Genomic DNA, 19,925 nt, shown 5'->3' on the forward strand with positions numbered 1-19,925 from the left:
TAACTGTCAAAAGAAACCTAAAACGTTTTGTCAAGGATTATGAATTTTGAGCAAGAAAATAAAGATGACAGGAGCTTAGGCTGTGTATTCCCATTGTTGCCCACTGATATCAAGAATTGATCATCATATAATCTTGTTGTTGCCTTGTACAATGATCTCCTGGTTCTGCTCACTTTACTCAGCATCAGTTCATGTAAGTCTCTCCAGGGCTTTCTGAAATCATCCTGCTGGTCATTTCTTACAGAACAATAATATTCCATAACATTCATATACCACAATTTATTCAGCCATTCTCCAATTGATGGGCATCTGTTATGAGCCAGAACTTAAAACAAGGTACTAAGTCAGTGGAATTGATAGAGACAATGGTTGTTTAGCATGTTGCTTAATAAGTTCTCTAGTTCAGTACATATACTTAGTACTTACTATAGTTCCACAAGATTCACATCTTGTGAGCATATAAGCTCAGACAAACTCAGCCAGAATCAGAACTGGAAGACAGAGACCATGGTGGTGGTCCTCCTGCCTCCCCAAGAAACCAAGACACATTCAGGAGGACCTCAAGAAGCTAGCAGAGGCAGAGAACATAAAGGACTGGCTACAGGAGCACAAGGTCTCAGAACCAAGTAAAGAGATAGTCCTCTAAGAAAGCTAACTAGGGCAACATGCAAGGAGACAAGACTTTGAAAGAGATAATAAAGGATTTGGACTTTAACACTTGCCTGTACTTGTGATTATTGAACTGAAAGGAAGGCTGCTTCCAGAAACCCCAAGAAAACCCAATAAGAGAATATTACAGGCATCCATTCAGTTTCCAGTTTCTTGCCACTACAAAAAGGGCTGCCACAAACATTTTTGCACATACAGATCTCTTTTCCCCCTTTAAGATCTCTTTGGGATATAGGCCCAGTTTGTCAAACACTAGATTGCTATAGTGATTGACTATTTTGTCCTGTAAATCTAATCTATTCCATTGATTGACTACTCTGATTCTTAGCCAGTACCAAATGGTTCTGATGATTGCTGCTTTATAATATAGTTTTGGGTAGCTAGGCTACCTTCATTTGCATTTTTTCATTAATTCCTTTGAAATTTTTGAAATTTGTTCTTCCAGATGAACTTTGTTATTATTTTTCTAGATCTGCAAAATAATTTCTTGGATGTTTTATTGGTATGACACTAAATAAATAGATTAATTTAAGTAGTATTGTCATTTTTATTATATTCACTCAACCTATCCATGAGCACTTGATATTTTTCCAGTTGATTAGATCTGATTTTATTTGTGTGGAAAGTGTTTTGTAATTGTGTTTAAGTAGTTCCTGACTTTGCCTTAGCAGGTAGATTCCAAAATATTTTATATATTTTTAAATGGAATTTTTCTTTGTTATCTATTGATGTTGGCCTTTGTTGGTAATATATAAAAATGCTGATGATTTCTGTGGGTTTATTTTGTATCCTGCAACTTTGCTAAAGTGTGAATTGTTTCTTGTAGTTTTTTTTTAGTTGATTCTCTAGGATTCCCTAAGTATACCATCATATCATCTGCAAAGAGTACTAATTTGGTTTTCTCATCCCTTATTCTAATTCCTTTAATCTCTTTTTCTTCTCTAATTGCCAAAGCTAGCATTTCTAATAATATCAAATAGTTATGGTGATAATGGGCAACCTTGTTTCACCCCTGATCTTATTTGGAATGGTTCTAATTTGTCCCCATTACATATGATGCTTGCTGATGGTTTTAAATGAATACTATTGATCATTTTAAGGAAAACTTCATTTATTCCTATACTTTTTAGAACACACTATATCTTACAGCTACATTGGGGACGAGACATTCATAACAGTTCCAGGGCAGAAAAAAGGGTCCCTAGAAGGATCTCTGAAAATAACTGGCACAAAATCCCTGAAGCTTAGGACAGTGCACCCTCCATCCTGGAAACAGAGGCCTATTTTAATAAAGAATTAAGAATTAAATTAAAATGAGCAAACAAAAAAAGTTTCTAATCATAGAAAGTTACTATGGTGACAAGGAAGACTAAAACACATGCTGAGAAGAAGATAACAAAGTCAAAGCTCCTTTATCCAAAAGCTCCAAGAAAAAATAAGAATTGGTCTCAGCCAATGAAAGAGTGCAAAAGGGATTTTGAAAATCAAGTAAGAGATATAGAGGAAAAAATAGGAAGAGAATTGAGAGTTGTTCAAAAAGAAATACAAAAAGCTATTGAGGAAAAAAGCAAAATTGGACAAATGGGAAAGAAGGTACAAAAGCTTATTGAGGAAAGATAGCCTTAAAAATTAGAATTGAGCAAATGGAAATTAATGACTTCATAAGAAATGAAGATATAATAAAGCAAAACACAGACAAAAAATAAAAATATAGAAAAAACGTGAAATTTTTCATTGGAAAAACAACTGACCTGGAAAATAGATCTGAGAGATAACTTAAAAATTATTGATCTCCCTGAAAATCATGATCAAAAAAGGTCCTGAACATCATCTTTCAAGAAATTATCAAGGAAAATTGTCCTGATATTCTAGAACCACAGGGTAAAATACAAACAAACCACAAAGAGATCCTAAAATAAAAACTACTAGGAATATTATAACCAAATTCGGTAACTCCAACATCAAGGAGAAAATATTGTAAGCATCCAGAAAGAAATAACTAAAGTATAATGTACCCATAATCAAGATAACAAAAGATTTAGCAGCTTCTACATTAAAGGACCAGAGGACTTGGAATATGATGCTCTAGAGAGCAATGGAGCTAGGATTACAACCAAGAATCACCTACCCAGAAAAACTGAGTGTAACCCTTCAGGGGAAAAGATGGATATTCAATGAAGTAGAGGATTTTGAAGCATTCATAATGAAAAGACCAGAGCTAATGAAAATCTGATTTTCAAATACAGGACTCAGGAGAAGCATAAAGAGGTAATCAGGAAAATATCATAAATTACTTAATAAGGTTTATCTCTTTATATTCCTACATGGGAGGATGATACTTGTATAACTCATTAGAACTTTTTCATTATTATGGAAGTTAGAGTATCTATAGACAGATATGAGTTGAATGTGAAAGAATAATATTTAAAAAATTGAAATTAAGGGATGAAAGAAAGATGTCCTGGGAGAAAGGGAAAAGGAAAAGTGGAATGCTATAAAAAGAGGCAAGAAAAAGTTTTTACAGTGGAAGGGAAGCAGGGGAGGAGAGGAGGAGTAAGTGACTTACTTAAACATACTCAATATGGGTATACAAATCTATCTTTTTTATTAATTTTAATTTTTTATTTTTTGCAAGGCAATTGGGATTAAGTGACTTACCTAGGGTCACATAGTGAGTATAAAGTGTCTGAGGCCATATTTGAACTCAGGACTCCCTGACTCCAGTACTCTTATCAACTGTACCATCTAGCTGCCCCTAGAAATCTTATTCCACAGAAAAACAGAAGGGGAAAGGGATAAAAAGAGAGGAAAGAGTGATAGAAGAGAAGGCATACAGGGAAAGGGAATGGTTAGTAGCAAAAAACTTTTGAGGAGGGGCAGGATGAAAAGAGAGAAAGAACAGAATAAACAGGGAGAAATACAGTTGGCAATAGTAATTGGAAAAAGAATTTTAAAGCAAGTTTATCTGATAAAAACTCATTTCTCAAACATAGAGGGAACTGAGTTAAATTTATTTAAAAAAAAAAAAAAAAAAAAAAGAGCCAAACCCCATATAACTTCACATGTGCTTTCTTAATGAGGACTGGGGGTGGGGTAGGGGGATTGTCTGAAACTCAAAAGTTTTAAAAACAAATGTAAAAAAGTTGTTTTAAATGTAACTAAAGATTCAGGAGAACCCGAGTTCAAATCTGGTCTCAGACACTTAACACTTCCTTGCTGTGTGATCCTGGCAAGTCACTTAACCATAGCCTCAGGGGGAAAAAAAATAAATGTAACTAAAGAAAATATTAAATATATAAAATTTAAAAGCAAGCAATATCAAAAAAAAATTAAGCAAAGGAAAATAAAAACTTCACAGGAAACAAAACCCCAGAAAACAGCCAGTGATAAAGCACACAACCTCTAATGTCTATATACAAAATACTCAAAGTTTGGAAACAAAGGGGTAAAAAGTAGAACTAGAGATCCTAGCATAATTTGCATCGCTAAATTATAGTTTCAGGATGAGCATAACTTATTCCAAAGAAACAAGATAGGAAAAATAGGGTAATAGGATAGCACTACATATTAAGAAGATATATTCATTTGAATAAATCCAGGAAACAGAAAGTAGAGAGTCTAGGTAAGGTCAATGGAAGAAGAAATAGAAGTAACTTTTGTCATTGGAGCATATTATTATATGTGCTGGATCAAAAGAAGATATAGATGAGGAGTTAGGGAAACATATCCCAAGCATAGTAGATAGGTATGCTATAATAGTGATGTGAGTTTTTGATTAGCAGGTTATCTGCTGGAACTCTCTGCCAAAAGAAGAGAGCTTTTTGACTTGCTTTAATTTTATTCTTCAAAAGTGATAGAAACCAACAAAAGAAAATTGTGTGCTGGATTTGATTTTCATTAACAGAGAGGAACTTGTTCTGGGACAGAAATGATGGGAACCTTGGAGAATTGACCACATCCTTCCATAGACTGGAATAGAAGAGAGGAAACACAGACATAATCTGATATGCAGCCTGGATTTGAGGGATAACAGATTTCAAAGGATTTAGAGGAAAGTTAGAGAGGATCCCATGAACCAAAGCCACAGGGCAAGTTGGCTTAGGAAGGATGTGAGATGCTTCATATTGAGTTTCTGAAGACAAAAGGAAACAGATGCAAGGAGGAAAAAATGGAATTATATTTTTATGGATATACACAACTTATATTTAACTAAGATACATCCAGGAGATGGAGTAAAGGTCACATGACAGAATATGGATATGAGATCATGGCCTTGTCCTGTGCAATCATGTCAGGAATATGAGCTGAGTATGGTGAAGAAAGCTAACAAAAGGGACCGAGTCTTTATTTTTGTTTTTAGCTATTTGGGAAAAAGAAAGATAATCAAAGACTATTATTTAGATAAGGGACAACAGAAAGGTGGGGCACAGAGTTACTCACTATATTCTGCTTGTTTTCTCTGCCAAGGGAAAACATTGGAAATGAAGATATAAAATGACTACAAAAGAGTTGATGCCCATGAAAAGTAAAGAGACAGTGATAATCAAGGACATAGAAATGCTCTTGATAAATCAAAGCAACTTGGTTCAGATGAACATCCTCTGCTACTAAAAGAATAGGATTGCTGGACCACAGTCACTGAGAGGAATTCAAGATCTTAACTGGTTATGCCAAACTAACTTCATTTCCCTTTAAAGTAGAATTACTACACTACAAGATAAGGAGAAATTCTCTGCTTAGTTTACTTACATTTTAACAAGGCTTTTAGTAAAGTTTATCATACTATACTTGTGGAGACTGTGGACTATATGATGATATAATTAGATGGATGTAGAACTGGGTTGGAAGGAAAGTTAGAACTATTCAAGATAAACCCAACAAAAGTTCCGTAGAAGAGTACTGAAGTGATATGTGATTGATCCTCATGCTGTTTAACATTTTTTTCTCAATGGCTTAAGACAGTTTATTGAATTTGCTGATGACACAAAGCTGGGAGATGTGACAAACAATGGACAATAGAATCAGAATCAAAAAAAAAAAGGATCTTGGCAAGTTAGAGAATTGGGCTGAATTTAACAAAACTAAATTTAATAATCAACACTTGTATATAAAAATCAACTTCCCAAATATAAGACAGGAGGAATAGGAAAGAGATTTAGGGGTCTTAGTAGGCTGAAAACTTAGTATGAATCAGCAGTATAATAATAGTGTTACAAAAAAAGGTAAGACAAGCGTGGGCTGCATTAAGAAAAGCATAGCTTCTAGGAGTAGAGAGGTGATGAATTACTGTACTCTGTCCTCATCAGTGCCCATCTGGTGCTGGAGTTTAAGAAGAACATTGGCCAAGTAGAGAGGGCCAAGAAAAGGGTAACCAGGATAGTGAAGGCTCTTAAGTACATGTCATTTCAGGACTGACTGAAGTTTAGCCTGAAAAAGAAGATTCATGAGGGACATGATGGATATTTTTGAGTATTTGAAGGTTTGTCATATGGAAGAGAGATTACACTTGTTCTTTGTGGTCCAAAGAGCAGAACTAAAAGCAATTCATAGAAATTGCAAAGATATCAATTTAGGCTTAAAGTCTGGGGAAACTTCCCACATTTAAAAGTATGAAAAAGTAAAATGAGCTATCTCAAGAGGTAGTTAGAGTTACTCCATCCCAGATATCTTCAGATAGAGAACAGACAACCCCTTGTTGAGAATCTCCCAATAGGGATTCTTTTTGCATGTAATTTGGACTTGATGAACAATTAGGGTTCTTCCAACTCTCAGATTCCATAATTCTGGATATCTGTCATAGGAAGTAGCACTTGAGTGAAAGAACCTAATGATTCTAAGAGACAGAGGGGAGCAGTGAAGAATTCTAGGGGTGGTAACTCATGCCCCAGTCCTCTTCTAGGACTTTGGTCTACCAGGAAATGAGTCTAACAAAAAGGGACCCAAAGGGCTCATTATTTTTCTCTGGCTATTTATATACCCTAACCAGAATTCAGTCTAAGAAAATATGAAAATTCAGGTGAAGCATGGCTTAGAAGCAGATGGTAAAGTACGGTATAGAAAGTACAGGATTCAATCTTGTCTCAGACACTTAATAGCTCTGTGATTCTGGACAAATCACTTAATCCTTCTCAGTTTCAGTTTCTTCATCTGGATAATAATAGCATCCACCTTGTAGGTTATTGTCAGGAACAAATAATATGTAAAGGGTTTTCAGAACCTTCAAGCAATATATGGCCATATATGGGAAACTGGGTTTTTGTACAAAGACTCGGGGTAACAAATGAATATGGAAAAGAAACTGATCATGTCCTACTAAGTTTACATTCACTATGATTCCTGTCTTACATTTTTAACTTTCTGGATTTTTTTGTTTAAATCTCAGTGTTGGAGTTTACCTTTTTGCCTTTTGCATGTCTTGTTGGGTTTCATCCATAGATCTTTTTGAATTCTGAATCTGTCTTCTTGATGTGGCTATCCTTCCCAAATTTTTGTCAACTGTAAGTCTGCTTTCACTGTATTCAGCCAACTCATTAATAAGAAAATTGAATAGGAAAAAGTAGAGAACAGAGCCATGTGACACAGCATCTATTGGTGGACATGTTGCCATGAAGCAACATCATCTGAGCGCATTCATTTAGCTAGCTATAAATTAATGTAATCATCCTGCCTACATTCCTCTAAACTATTCTAAGAGAGAGAGAGAGAGAGAGAGAGAGAGAGAGAGAGAGAGAGAGAGAGAGAGACAGAGAGAGAGACAGAGACAGAGACAGAGACAGAGACAGAGACAGAGAGAGAGAGAGAGACAGAGACAGAGAGACAGAGAGAAGAGAGAGAGAGAGAGAGAGAGAGAGAGAGAGAGAGAGAGAGAAAGGAGAGAGAGAGAGAAGAGAGAGAGACAGAGAGAGAGAGAGAAGAGAGAGAGACAGAGAGAGAGAGAGAGAGAGAGAGAGAGAGAGAGAGAGAGAGAGAGAGAGAGAGAGAGAGAGCAATTTCCTTTCAGAAATCTAGATATAAGTGTTCCTGGTAGTTTCTGATCACAAAAAGGAAAAATTGGTTCAGTTTAAGGTATATAGCAAAGAAGTAGAAGGTTACAAGCTTTCTATTTAAATAATGAAATAAATTACACGTAAGATTGTAACATGATTTTATGAGGTAGCTAATACTATTTGGATTGTAAAAATTACCTCCAAAGGGCTATAATGTTCTTGAATCCATTGCTCTGGGAACTATATCCTATTGATCATTACTTTTAAAAAATCTATATGGAAAAGTTTTCTACTATAACTTTCACATCCATTTAACCAATTATGCACATATGGCTTTTTATTGATTTAATAATGTATTTGGTTATGATGTTCAGAAAGAAAGTATCTGCATATCATATATCTATATCTATATCTAGTTATATAATAAGTACCTCATAACTTTTTTGTTTTGAGAAAAGAAACAACAAATAAGTAAAACAAAGGATTTGAGGAGGAGTGCTATAGACAATGAAAATAGGCTCTATTGCATGAGTCTCTTATTTTCTCTATTGAACAAAACTAAAACACATCCTATAAAAACAACAACAACAACAACTAGGAAACTATTTTGGCCTATATTTGCACTCATTTATTTACCTTTTCCTTAAGATGACTCAACATGGATTTTCAAAGGTATGATCTGGGGGAGTGAAAGATTAAGTTATAGAAAAAGTTAAAATCTAGGTTGAAAGACCATACTAGAATTCTTTTTGTCAAATATATAGTAGGATCTTTCTTCTATGACGAGAAGAAAGTAACTTTTTCTTTCCTGATTAAAAGAGTTGTTATTCATCATGGAGTTGAGGGGCAGGGAGAAGAAGGGAGGAAGGGACAGAGGAAGTTCATTGTTTTTGACTATGGTCCAAAATTATTTTACAGCTCTACTTAATAAGTCACTTGTGTGTAACCTGGATATGTGCAACCTCTTAGAAATATAGTTATAACATTCTCTGCATAAAATGAAATTACGATTGTTATAAAATACATAACATTTTATCTTTGTAACCTCTTCCCCATAACTTACTGTCCTGGAAGATGTTTATATATTTGAAATGAAAAAAAAATGGAGGCCTGTAATATAAACAACATGTCAAACAGCCACATTATTTCAGTAGAATATTCCCTATTAAAATTGTTAAATTGCTCAGTATTTTTAAATGAGTGTTCAGTGAACCCCAAAATAACTTCTAATGCTCTAATTTTTTTTTACTAAGATAGGCTTTTATTTTATGAAATGATTCACAATCACATAAAGCTGCTTTTAACTCTAATTAATATTCTTTTTATTTTCCAGGAGATGGTTTGACTCCCATTTCTAGGAAATAAATCTATGTTACAAATTTTACTTAATAAAATGATAATAGAAATAAATACTAAAGTCAAGGAACAAACTTTATAAAAGAAGAGAAAAGGTAATATGATGTGGAGATATGTTCTTAGAGCAGGTATTAAAGAAGATACTTTTAAAATAATAACATAATATAGATCATATTTCATATAAATCAATCAAAACCAAACCATATAATGATTCATGGTTGTTTTAAATGATTTCTAAATTAAAGTATTATCATATCATTTCCCTGCTGAAAAATACTCATCGGATCCCCACTATCTAATCCAAACTCCTAACCCTGACATTTAAGAGGTCTTACAATCTGGTATCAATCTTCCTTTCCAGTTTTGTCTCCCACTACTCCTGTACACATAACCAATGGGCTACCCAAATTAGATTAATCATTGCCGTCATACTTTTCTCCATCTAAAACTTTGCTCATGTTGTCTGGTCTTTTTTTCTAGAATAGCTTCCATCCTTTTTTCTTCCCCAATACTGCCCCTAAAACTTACTTTAAAACTCATCTTCCTCAAAAAACCTTCCCTAAGTCTCTTACTTCCAATGGAAGTCCTTTCATCCTCGCTTATGATTAGAAATACATCAAAGTTTTTAATATATATGTAGAATATTCATGTTTGCATTAGCAAAACATGGATAGTTAATTCTGAAATAACTAGTCATATATCTATTCTGTGTCATTAATTAGCTTGCTTTAGATCTCTGATTTCATCAATACAGGGGATTCCTAGTATTGTAACTCTATCCAACAATGTGTAATAGCAACCCAAAAGTAATTCACAATCTAAAAGACTAGCTTGGGGTATTTGGGGTGAAGCAGCTTGAACATGATCATGAAGCTAACAGGTATCAGAAACAATACTTGAATCCAGGACTCTTTCTGATACCAAGGCCATTTGGTTTCTCACATATGTATGTATCTTACCACTGATTCAAAAAATGACTTTTCAGATATATAATTTATTCTGACTTCATGGTTATTTAATTGAAGATATGGAAATAAAGTAGAAACAAGAAGCATTCTCAACCTACCATCTAAACAATTAAAGAATTTAGCTTATAATAAGGAACTATGAATGTTTCAAATTTTATAAAATTATAAAACTAGTAGAAAAATATTATATTCCTAGAACTTCTGATATAATGGACAAGTGGTAAAAGTATCAAATGCGTCATGTGGAATATGCTTATAACTTCTCTGACAAGAGAGTAATGCATAATATATGCCCATTCAGTTGGATTAGGAAAAATTCAAATCACAAACAATACATGAACCTGAAGCCTCATTAACCTTTGAGGATAGTCACAAAGATCTATTGAGTCTTTAAGGTTAATTTTTGGGGTTTTAATAAAATTAATAAAATAGAAGATGTGTATAAAGTGTTTAATATTTTATTACTTGGAAAAATTTTATAATTAAATGCCATATTTATCATCAAAGGCCAGATTTTCTATAATATATAAGGAAGCTAAATTAAAGGGATCACAAACTTCAGTAGAAGTTCTTTTTATATTGGCTGATTTTTGTCAATTTAATCCCCTCCCCTTTGACCTTTTATGTGATATTTTTAGTATTGTCACTTAATTTGGAATGGCATTCTTCTATTTTGACATCATACTGTGATCCCTTATGGACCACAGTGTTGAATTTATTTTTCTGTATCAGGTTCTCTTCTGAAATCCACTGATTCATTCTGACATTGTCAAGTGTTTAACACAGACTTGATTGATACCATTTTGACATTTCAATCATGCTGAATTAAAATGAAATGATTTGTAACATGGAGACAGAAAAAAATATTTCTTCTGGAGCTTTTTTCCCTTTTAAATTAAACACAACTGCTTTATTAAAACCATATGGGCATAGCATTATATGGAGAGGAGGAGTTTGGGGTTCCATTTTTCTTTGGGCTAACTTCACAACTCCTCTTTAGCTAAATTCAACTAGATTGTTTTGAACAGATTTTTATTTCTACCTTTGAGCAAAAAAGGAAAAAAACTGAACAGGATTGATCATCACTGAAATAATAAAAAATTATATAGGATAAGTAGCACTATTATTGAAAGTATCTACAAGATGATTGAAATTTGATTTATCCGAGAAATTAGATTAATTAGGTATACCCTGTTTATTTATATTATATATATATATATATATGCAGTATTTTGACAAAGAATTATGCATAAAATTGCTGTCTTTATGAGATGGAAATTTAAATATATGCTATGTTGAATGCTTTTCTGAGATTTGAGTGCTATCAACTTAGAACTCCCATGAATACTTATAACATATTTAAAACTCAGATATATTTTTTAAAAATTAGAGGTTATACACACATGGAATATATATGGATAGTATAGTGTACAGCAGCTGAACTAATCTAATTTTAAAATGTGATAATCTGAATGTTAGTATAATTGTAGCACAATGGACTCCTTGGGATCTATAATAGAATTTTCTGACAGTAATGGTTGTTAAGATTTGGCATAGGTTATTCCAGAGGACAGAGAAATCTTCTTCCTGGAAATCTTTAAAAGCAGGTCAGATGTCAAATAAAGACAATATCCCAACCCAAGAGCTTTTCCATAACCATTTAAAGATTTGGATTATCATAAGACTACATTTTCCAATATAGGCTTGGGAGGGTATATCATTAAACATTATTTTTACCCTAGTAGTTAGAGCTACTTAAAGCCATATCATTTGTGTATTTTTAACATGCTCAAATATGTATAAGTATCGTGCCATATTTTAGCTGGAAATAACAGGAAATTAGAAGCTTATTGCAAATCAGGTTTATGGAAAAGCCAATAAACAGTGACATTATAATAGCTGTAGTTCAGTGTCATTTATGAGACAATTAAAATACCATATCTGATATACTAGAATCATAAAATTTAGCCTAGCCTTTTAAAATTTCATGAGATATATTAATCTTTTTGGTATCAATAATACCATAAGTTTGTGTGAAATTCCTTATGATTGCCCTAAGAAAAAGAAATTCCCAAAAGTTTGACAGATATTATCATTTATAAGGGAGTTAAATTGGCACCCAATTTAATAATAGTATCATCTAAATACATATATTTATGAAATTAGAAATGGCATAAACGCCACAACATAAAACAAACAAAAAAAAATTTTCTTGCTTCCCTTATATCAATAGGTCAAAAGCGATTTCCAAAGAATTTCAATCTTAAAAAAAATTATGAATAATTTGTTATTTACTTCCTAGTACTTAATGAAATATCCCGTGGTCACTGGATAAATACTTGACTAATTGGCCATATATTTATCAAGGATATGAAATCTCAATGTGAATAAAACATTCTTCAATGACTTGTTGTGATAGAGAAGTGATGCTATGTTCTCCAGTGGAGAGATGGCAGTAGAATACAAGTTTGGGAAGGTTATATCATGTAGTAGAGATTTCATTATAGGCATGAGGAAAGACTATGTACCTGTAATTAACTCTCTTAAATTTGTAAAGTCCTATATCCAGAGGATTAGCCAATAGGTAATGATTTTTTTTTTGGCTACCAAAACTCATTAAGGGTATGTACAAGAAAGCTTGAGATTTTTATCAGTAGAGAAAAATATCTATAGTGACGGAATCATGGATCCTTCAGTACTAAAATGTAAAAAGAGAATAATATGTAGTTAATCAGAATATATAATTGTACACCTGAAAAAATGTAAGAAAAGATTTGAGGAAAATGTCTATACAATGTTGAAAATTTTTGTAAAAACAAGTTTGATCAGGTCAACTTCTGTTCAGAATTTCTATCCTAGAATGAGTGAAAGCTCATAAAATTGTTCTCCTTCCCCAACCAAAATGTCATGTGTGACATTCTGGAATTCACATTTCCAAATCTAAAAATGCTCCCTATGATTCAAAGAATCAGCAGGAGCTAAGAATCTCAGAACATTAAAGAGAGAAATAAGCAGGATAATAAAATGCTATTATGTTCTGCAATGTACAAATCTTTGGGATTGACAAGGGAAAATGAAGACACCAGAACAAAGGAAAGTATTTTTTACAAAACTGAATTTTTCAATTCTAATAGTCAAATTGCTCCTGATGAAAGAAAATTCATAAAGTCCATTTTTATAACTGTTGAAAACATCTTCTATGTTGACTTCATGAGTTCAGTTTACAAATAAGACTTATTAATTACTTCTTGCCCCCTAAAAGATGTTATCAAATCTTTTTGTTTTGCTAATTTTAATTTTTTTATTATTGAGGCATTTTTAGATCGAACATAAACATATAAAATGAAAATATTTATGCTTACTTCTTTACTTTTGCTAAAAATAGAAGCCAAAAATATCTATACTTGCAAAAAATAAAAATAAAAACAAAGTACTTCTGAGGTCTTTACATAGAATTTTTCCTTCAAAATAATATACAAAATTTTTTAATTTTAAATTGTAATTAAATTTAAGTCAATAAAACTAAATCCATTTAAAGTGCTATAGCTATGTTTTTTATGTTGACTTGTAGTACCACAAGTTTTTTTTTTTTTTTTTTTTCCTGGAGAGAAATATTCAAAACACTTCAAGTACTTAGATATTTTAAGATACAAAGAAAATATTGCACATAAGGTAAAAGTGATTTATATAAAAAGATAGATGTATATTTTTCTTATTCCTAAATGAAAATTTAAATTCCCTACCTCCCATCTCCAAAAAAAAGTTGAATCAAACTGTTTCCTGCAAGGCTGGAGTTCCTTGATGTTGTAGGACTACTAAATATAGCATTTCACTCATCTCAGCAGGGAACTGGTTAACAGCTTGTCTGTCAGATGTTTTTAATGGTCACCCCCCATTGAACAAATCTAAGGAGGCCATGAAAAACACCCACATTTAAAGAGGGTTGCTTGCTAGATCATTAAGGAAAGATAAAGGCCTGTACATTCACATGTGATAGATAACGCAATCACTGTGTCAAGAAAACATATGTTTGATTAGTACATCTCAGGTTCATTAATCGCTGTGTCTACTTCACAGCAGTAGGCAGAGTTTCCATTGTAGCTACTATATGGAAGAGCAAAGACAGTAAGTAACTAAAAGAGTGACAGTTTATCACTAAATCCTGGGATATTCAAAACATGCTCAAATCTAGCAGTCTGCACACCAGCTGGACAAAAGACTTAAATCTTTATTAACACACAAAATAACACATTTCTGGCAAACATACTAATAGTTATGCCTCATAAATATTGCCTCAATAGATAAAGTTAGCTATTATAGGATTCTGGATTATTTCTTAGTCCATGTTTGCAACCATCTTTATAAACTGCAAGTACCTATTATTTTTTCATAATAAAATCCATATGCATTAAATAGAATAATAAATATGGAATACATTTTAGGAGATATCATTAAGTTACCAAAGATTAGCCAGTTTTTCTATTGATTGTAAATTTATTGTTATGACATTATATGGGGCAAAACTTTGTTTTTAGGAATCACTACCATAAAACTAAAGGAATTCACAATAAAACATTAATAAGAACTCAAAGGAACATTACACCTCAATATTCTCTGGCACATAAATCCGATGATTTCTTTCCTTTTAGATAATGTAATTTGCTAGCCAGAAAGGACATATATTTTTGCAAAGTTATCTCCAAATTAGTAGATATAGAAACTTGGCAGTTGGAGTCTGCCAATGGACTCCACCAAGTCTTGTGCCTAAGGAAGAATTATTATTTCCTTTATTTTGGGACCCCTGTAAATTCTTAAGAACTAAAACCAATTCTAGGGGAAATGTTCAAGGCACCCTGGGAGGTGTATTTTTATAGTTGATATAAATAAAATGTCAAATTTACCCATCTATACTCTGGGGCTTATGTAATATATACCCTGTGATAATAATAATAGTCAAAATTATACCACAGTACAAATACAAAATTCCTAGCAAGCATTAATGGCGAAATTTAGCAAAGAACAGATTAAAAAAAATATAGCAACCATAGCATGGTCTTCTTTGTCTTGTAAGTACTCAGATACATCTGAATAGAGATCATAAATTCATAGCTTTAAAGATAGATTGATAGGAACCTAGAGGTTATGAAATTCAATTCCATTTATAGATGAGAAAACTTGGATAAAAGAGGTTAACCTCTTTCATGAAGTGAACTGGTTAGGGTCACAACTGTAATTAAGTGTCTCAGATTTTCCTGATTATTGCTGAAATGCTTTAGAAGTTGCTCCATTAATAATAAATTCTTGTTACTCAATATTGAGTATTATATTGAGCACTTACTTAGTTTCTCTTCAAGCAATGAACTTTAAGGAACTCTTTGGAATACTATCTATTCTGTTTGATAATTTGCTTGAAGAGGGCAACCATGAGTCTTAGATGAGATTCCTGTTCCTACTCCACAAATTTCTTAAACTTGTCCAAGATAAAGGAAAACACATTTTTAGACACAGCAGCATTTTTTACACTGCAGATAATTGACACAAATCTGTGCCAACTGCAGCAAAGATTTAAGATTACAAAAATAAAATGTTAAAGTTGTAAGACACTTCAAAGGACATTTAGCTTAATCTGTATAGGCACAGGATTTCTCCCACAGAATCTTCAACAAGTGATCATTATGCTTTCCTTTAGGATGTCTAGTGGAAATGGGAATGAGGGGTGGCAAATTTATTAACTCCTGAGACAGCTCATTTACTTTTCTATTTATGCTTTTTTCCCCTACCTTATTTCCCAAATTCTTATTTGTTTAGTAGATAATTTATCTCCCTCACCATGTTTGGAATAATCATATTATTCATTTTCTTCCATATTTTCATAGTTTAGTTTTTATTTACTTATACTTTCTACAGCGTTAATTATAGAAAGATTTTCTTTATACCAAATTAAAACATTCCCCTTCAATTCCAACCGGTGCCCCTGGTACTGTCTAGAACCAAACAAAAGCAAATGGAATTCTGTCTCATGACAGCCCTTTGAGTACCTGAAGATTTCTAATAGGCTTCTTCTCCTGACCATCAAGTTATCTCTTCTTCATTTAAGCATTTCATTTAATTAATCTTTGAACAGTACCAACTCAAGATACTTTCAATATCTATACTATGACCTCCAATCCCTTCCAAACCATCTCCCTTGCACTAGTTATTCTATCCTCTATTCCTCATTTTAACCCCTTGGTGAACCAGTTCAACTTGACATTTTTCTCTTAAATCCTTTGCCTCTTAACATGTTATATCATATATCATGTTGTTCTTTGAAAAATATAGTCTTTCTCCTCAATTCTGGGCATCTTATATGGCCATTTCCCATGCCTGGAATTGTCTCCCTTCTCAGCTCAACCCCTGTCTTTCTTGGTTTCCTTCAAGTTGCAGATCAAATCCTCTCTTCTACCGGAAGCCCTTCTTGTTCTCCCTTAAATTAGGGCCTTAAGTTTTTTTTTTTTTAATTATTTCCTATTTATTCTGCATTTCACTTGATTGCATATAGTTGTCTACACATTGTTTTGATATTAGACTGTGAGCTCCTTAAGACCAAGGACTGGCTTTTACTTTTCTTTGTATCCCCAGCACTTGGCATGGTACCCAGCACATAGTAGGTGATTAATGAATATGTACTGATTGACTTCATCATCCTGGCTGCCCTCCTGTAGATATTACTAAAATGTAGGTATCTTTAAAATATTACTAAACTCCAGACATGGCCTGACCTAAAAAGATTACAAAGTGACTCTTATCTCTCTCATTCTGGATACCATGATACTCAAAGTAGTTTAAAATCATTTGAGTCTACTAAAACTGTTCTAACAAGTCAGAGATTATAGGATCCTACATTTAGAATTGGAAGGACCTTTAAGGTTAATATTTTCCCTTTTCAGATGAGGAAACTGAGACCAAGAGAGATAAAATAATTTGCTCAGAACTGAAAAAAACATTAACTGACAAGGTCAGGATCTGAATACAAATTTTCTAGCTCTAAATTCAGCAAACCTTCCACCTTGGCACACTAACAAATCATCAGTTTTCTAGTCACACCTCATCCATCTATCCTTGTTAAATTGAACCCATGTGTTCTTTTATCCTTACAAAACTTCTTTATTTTTTATTTTATTATAGTCAACCCAATATTCTATCTTTTCAAGATAGTTTTTTGAATCTGGATTCTGTCACTCAACATTTTAGCTCCTACTCCATTTTGGGTCATTTGAAAAGTTTACCTATAATCTGTTTTTGTTCTAATCATTTATAAAACAATTAGAGAGACAGACAAGAGACAGAGAAACAAAGAGAAAGACACAAGAAAAAAATCCCTGGGGTACTACTCTATTGGAATACTCCTAATGTGACATTGTCATTAATAATTAATTTTTGAGTCTCAAACTTACTTAAATGTATTATTATCAAATGAAATAATATATGTAAAGTGTTTTGCAGATTTTAAAACACTTTATAAATATTCATTATTATTGTTATTGGCCTTTCTACTACTACTAATCATCTCTATAGCTAATCCATAGGTATCCATGAGAGCCTTTGTTAGTTGTTTTGCTGAAAGCAAATAGGAAGACTTAAAATCATTTTGGGAAGGAATCTTACCACAGTAAGAAATTCTTCACCTGAAATAATTTTAAAAGACTAATAAGGACTCTTGATCAAGGCTTTTTAGTTACATGCAAGTTGTACTCAATTCCAAATGATGGGACATGTAGCATGTAGTATAGCCAGGCTGCCTTCCTTAATCACAATATAATTTCTCTATAGTGGGGAAAGATAATAATGAATGAATTGAATGTCTAAGGAAGATTTTCTACTGTTAATTCCAACAACAAGGAAACATTTACTAATCACTTACAATGTATAGAGACCTCTGCTAAGTGCTGGAGAAGATAAAAGTTTAGATAAAACAGATCCTCAAGTCACGTCTAGAACTCTACAAAGATAATCATGCATTACTCAACCTGTGCAAATACATGATTACAGGATTTGAATTCAGGAAATAGCAAGTGGATGATGTTGGTTAAAACACAGAGAGTTCTGTGGACTGGATATAAGGAAGACTGAAGGACTGAAATGTAATGGAGAGTCACATTGTGAAGTCAAATTGAAGGGTTTTTGTTTTATCCTAGAGACAATAGTGATCACTGAAAAGACTAGAATAAGATAGTAACACAGAATCATATATTAACACTGAAAGAACTCCCTGGGCTTTTGACTACACACCTTTTTATAGAGGGAGAAACTGAACACTAGGAACATCTATCTGCTAAGGCAATAATTCCTCTGTATTTTTTCTCATATGGTAATTTTAAATTCTCATACAATGAGTTCCTTTGGCTTTTCTCCTTAGGTGTTTTTCTGACCTGATGCTTATGTTTCCTCTCTTTTTATCATTAATAGACGTAAACAATTCCTCATTCTACCATCTTGTTTTTTTAAAAAATCTTAACCTGGTTCATTAGCATAGAAACAAACCAAGTTCAACTATTAGGAAGACAGTTGTACTCACAACTATACCATAAAACACACATGCATTCTATGACAGTAAATTTCTAGCTTTGAAATGAATTAGTTCAATAGCTAGATCCATATGGAATGACAATAGCTCCCTCTTAGAAACTCTCAAATCAACAACAGACAGAAATCTGTTGTGAAATGTTATGAAATCTTTTGATACCTTCTAGTTTCTAGGAACTTCTAGTTATTATGAATACCTTTGAAATGTATTTCCTTTTGAGGCAAAATAATAAATTTTTTTTCTCAAAGGCTTTTGAGACTCCATCATTATCATGGGTAGGATCTTTTCTTTGAAGGAAGTACCCTAGCTACCTTTCACAACACAACTTCTGGCAATATCAGTTGGTCATTCGCTATAATCATGACGAATACAATAATTTGAAAAAGGCTTTGTGAAAAAAATGCTGTAAAATATCTTTACCATTCATAATGGAAGCCAAGTTTTATTTCATATGCTGAACCATTAAAAACAACTATTAGAAATATTGCAGGATCTGAAAGCATCTTTTCCTTAAACCAAATATAATATCATTCTGGGGTTTTAAAATCATTGTGAATAATAAAGAATGAATAACAAAGATAATTCCCAGGATTTCTTCTCCAGTCAAGTCAATAAATATTTAGTAAGTTGAAGGAGATGTGCTAAGTTCTGGGAAAATAAATACAAACAAACAAACTAAAAGACAGTCCTTGAGCTCAAGGAGTCTACATTTTGAGGAGAAAAATTCAACCTTTAAATAAAGCTAAAAAGAGTGTCAGGAAGAGAAGATACTCACTTGGAGAAATTAAGGAAAAGTACTGAAAGTCAGGAATAGAGCAGGGAGAAAAGTGAAGGAGTGACCACGATTAGCCTGGATACTTGTCAAAATGGAGAATCCAAGATAAACCTACCAAATGAATGGGAAACGGAAGAATCATCAAGGTTCTTCAGGAAGAATCTTCAGTGTACATCTCTGAATCCGTAAGTATGGTGCCAGTGTAATCTTCTGAAGCATAAACAAAGGTTGGTGCATCTTAAATGATTTAGAGATATTTAGAGATAAATTGTTGACATTTAGTCTTTGTCTACATGTAATGATTAGCATTAATGTCATAAACTGTCTAATTTTTATGATATGCAATAATGTAGCCTCAGAGCAACCTTTCTCGCCAAATAAGATTCAGTCAAGAAGCACTCCTACAATATTGTGAAATCTCTATATAAGGCATAAAATATCATGTAATAATGCTGAGAAAAATGGCACAGTTTCTACAAGGAGCAATGCTCTGAACAGGTTATTTACTTTGTGAGATTTAAATTTCTGAACAATGATGTTACAAGTAGGTTTTCAATTCATTAGCTTACTTGGTCTTAAGTGATTAAGGAGCAGTGAAAAAAATG

General features: G+C 32.8%; 1 protein-coding gene across 9 annotated transcripts in view; it reads right to left on the reverse strand.

Moving 5' to 3' along the window:
- STAU2 (staufen double-stranded RNA binding protein 2) overlaps window positions 1-19,925 on the reverse strand; it is a 454,831-nt gene that overhangs the window by 165,903 nt on the left and 269,003 nt on the right. The window contains exon 14 of one of the 9 annotated variants that reach the window (XM_074278885.1): window positions 19,436-19,530. The exons of 7 other annotated variants lie outside the window; for them this stretch is intronic. In XM_074278885.1, coding sequence (XP_074134986.1) covers window positions 19,462-19,530 — 69 coding nt within the window. In that variant the 3' untranslated portion in view covers window positions 19,436-19,461. Of the gene's footprint in view, window positions 1-16,464; window positions 19,531-19,925 lie in introns of those variants that run through there. One more of the 9 variants, XM_074278884.1, reaches the window with a different exon arrangement.

Source organism: Sminthopsis crassicaudata, chromosome 1 (genome assembly GCF_048593235.1).
Source record: "Sminthopsis crassicaudata isolate SCR6 chromosome 1, ASM4859323v1, whole genome shotgun sequence".
NCBI lineage: Eukaryota > Metazoa > Chordata > Mammalia > Dasyuromorphia > Dasyuridae > Sminthopsis > Sminthopsis crassicaudata.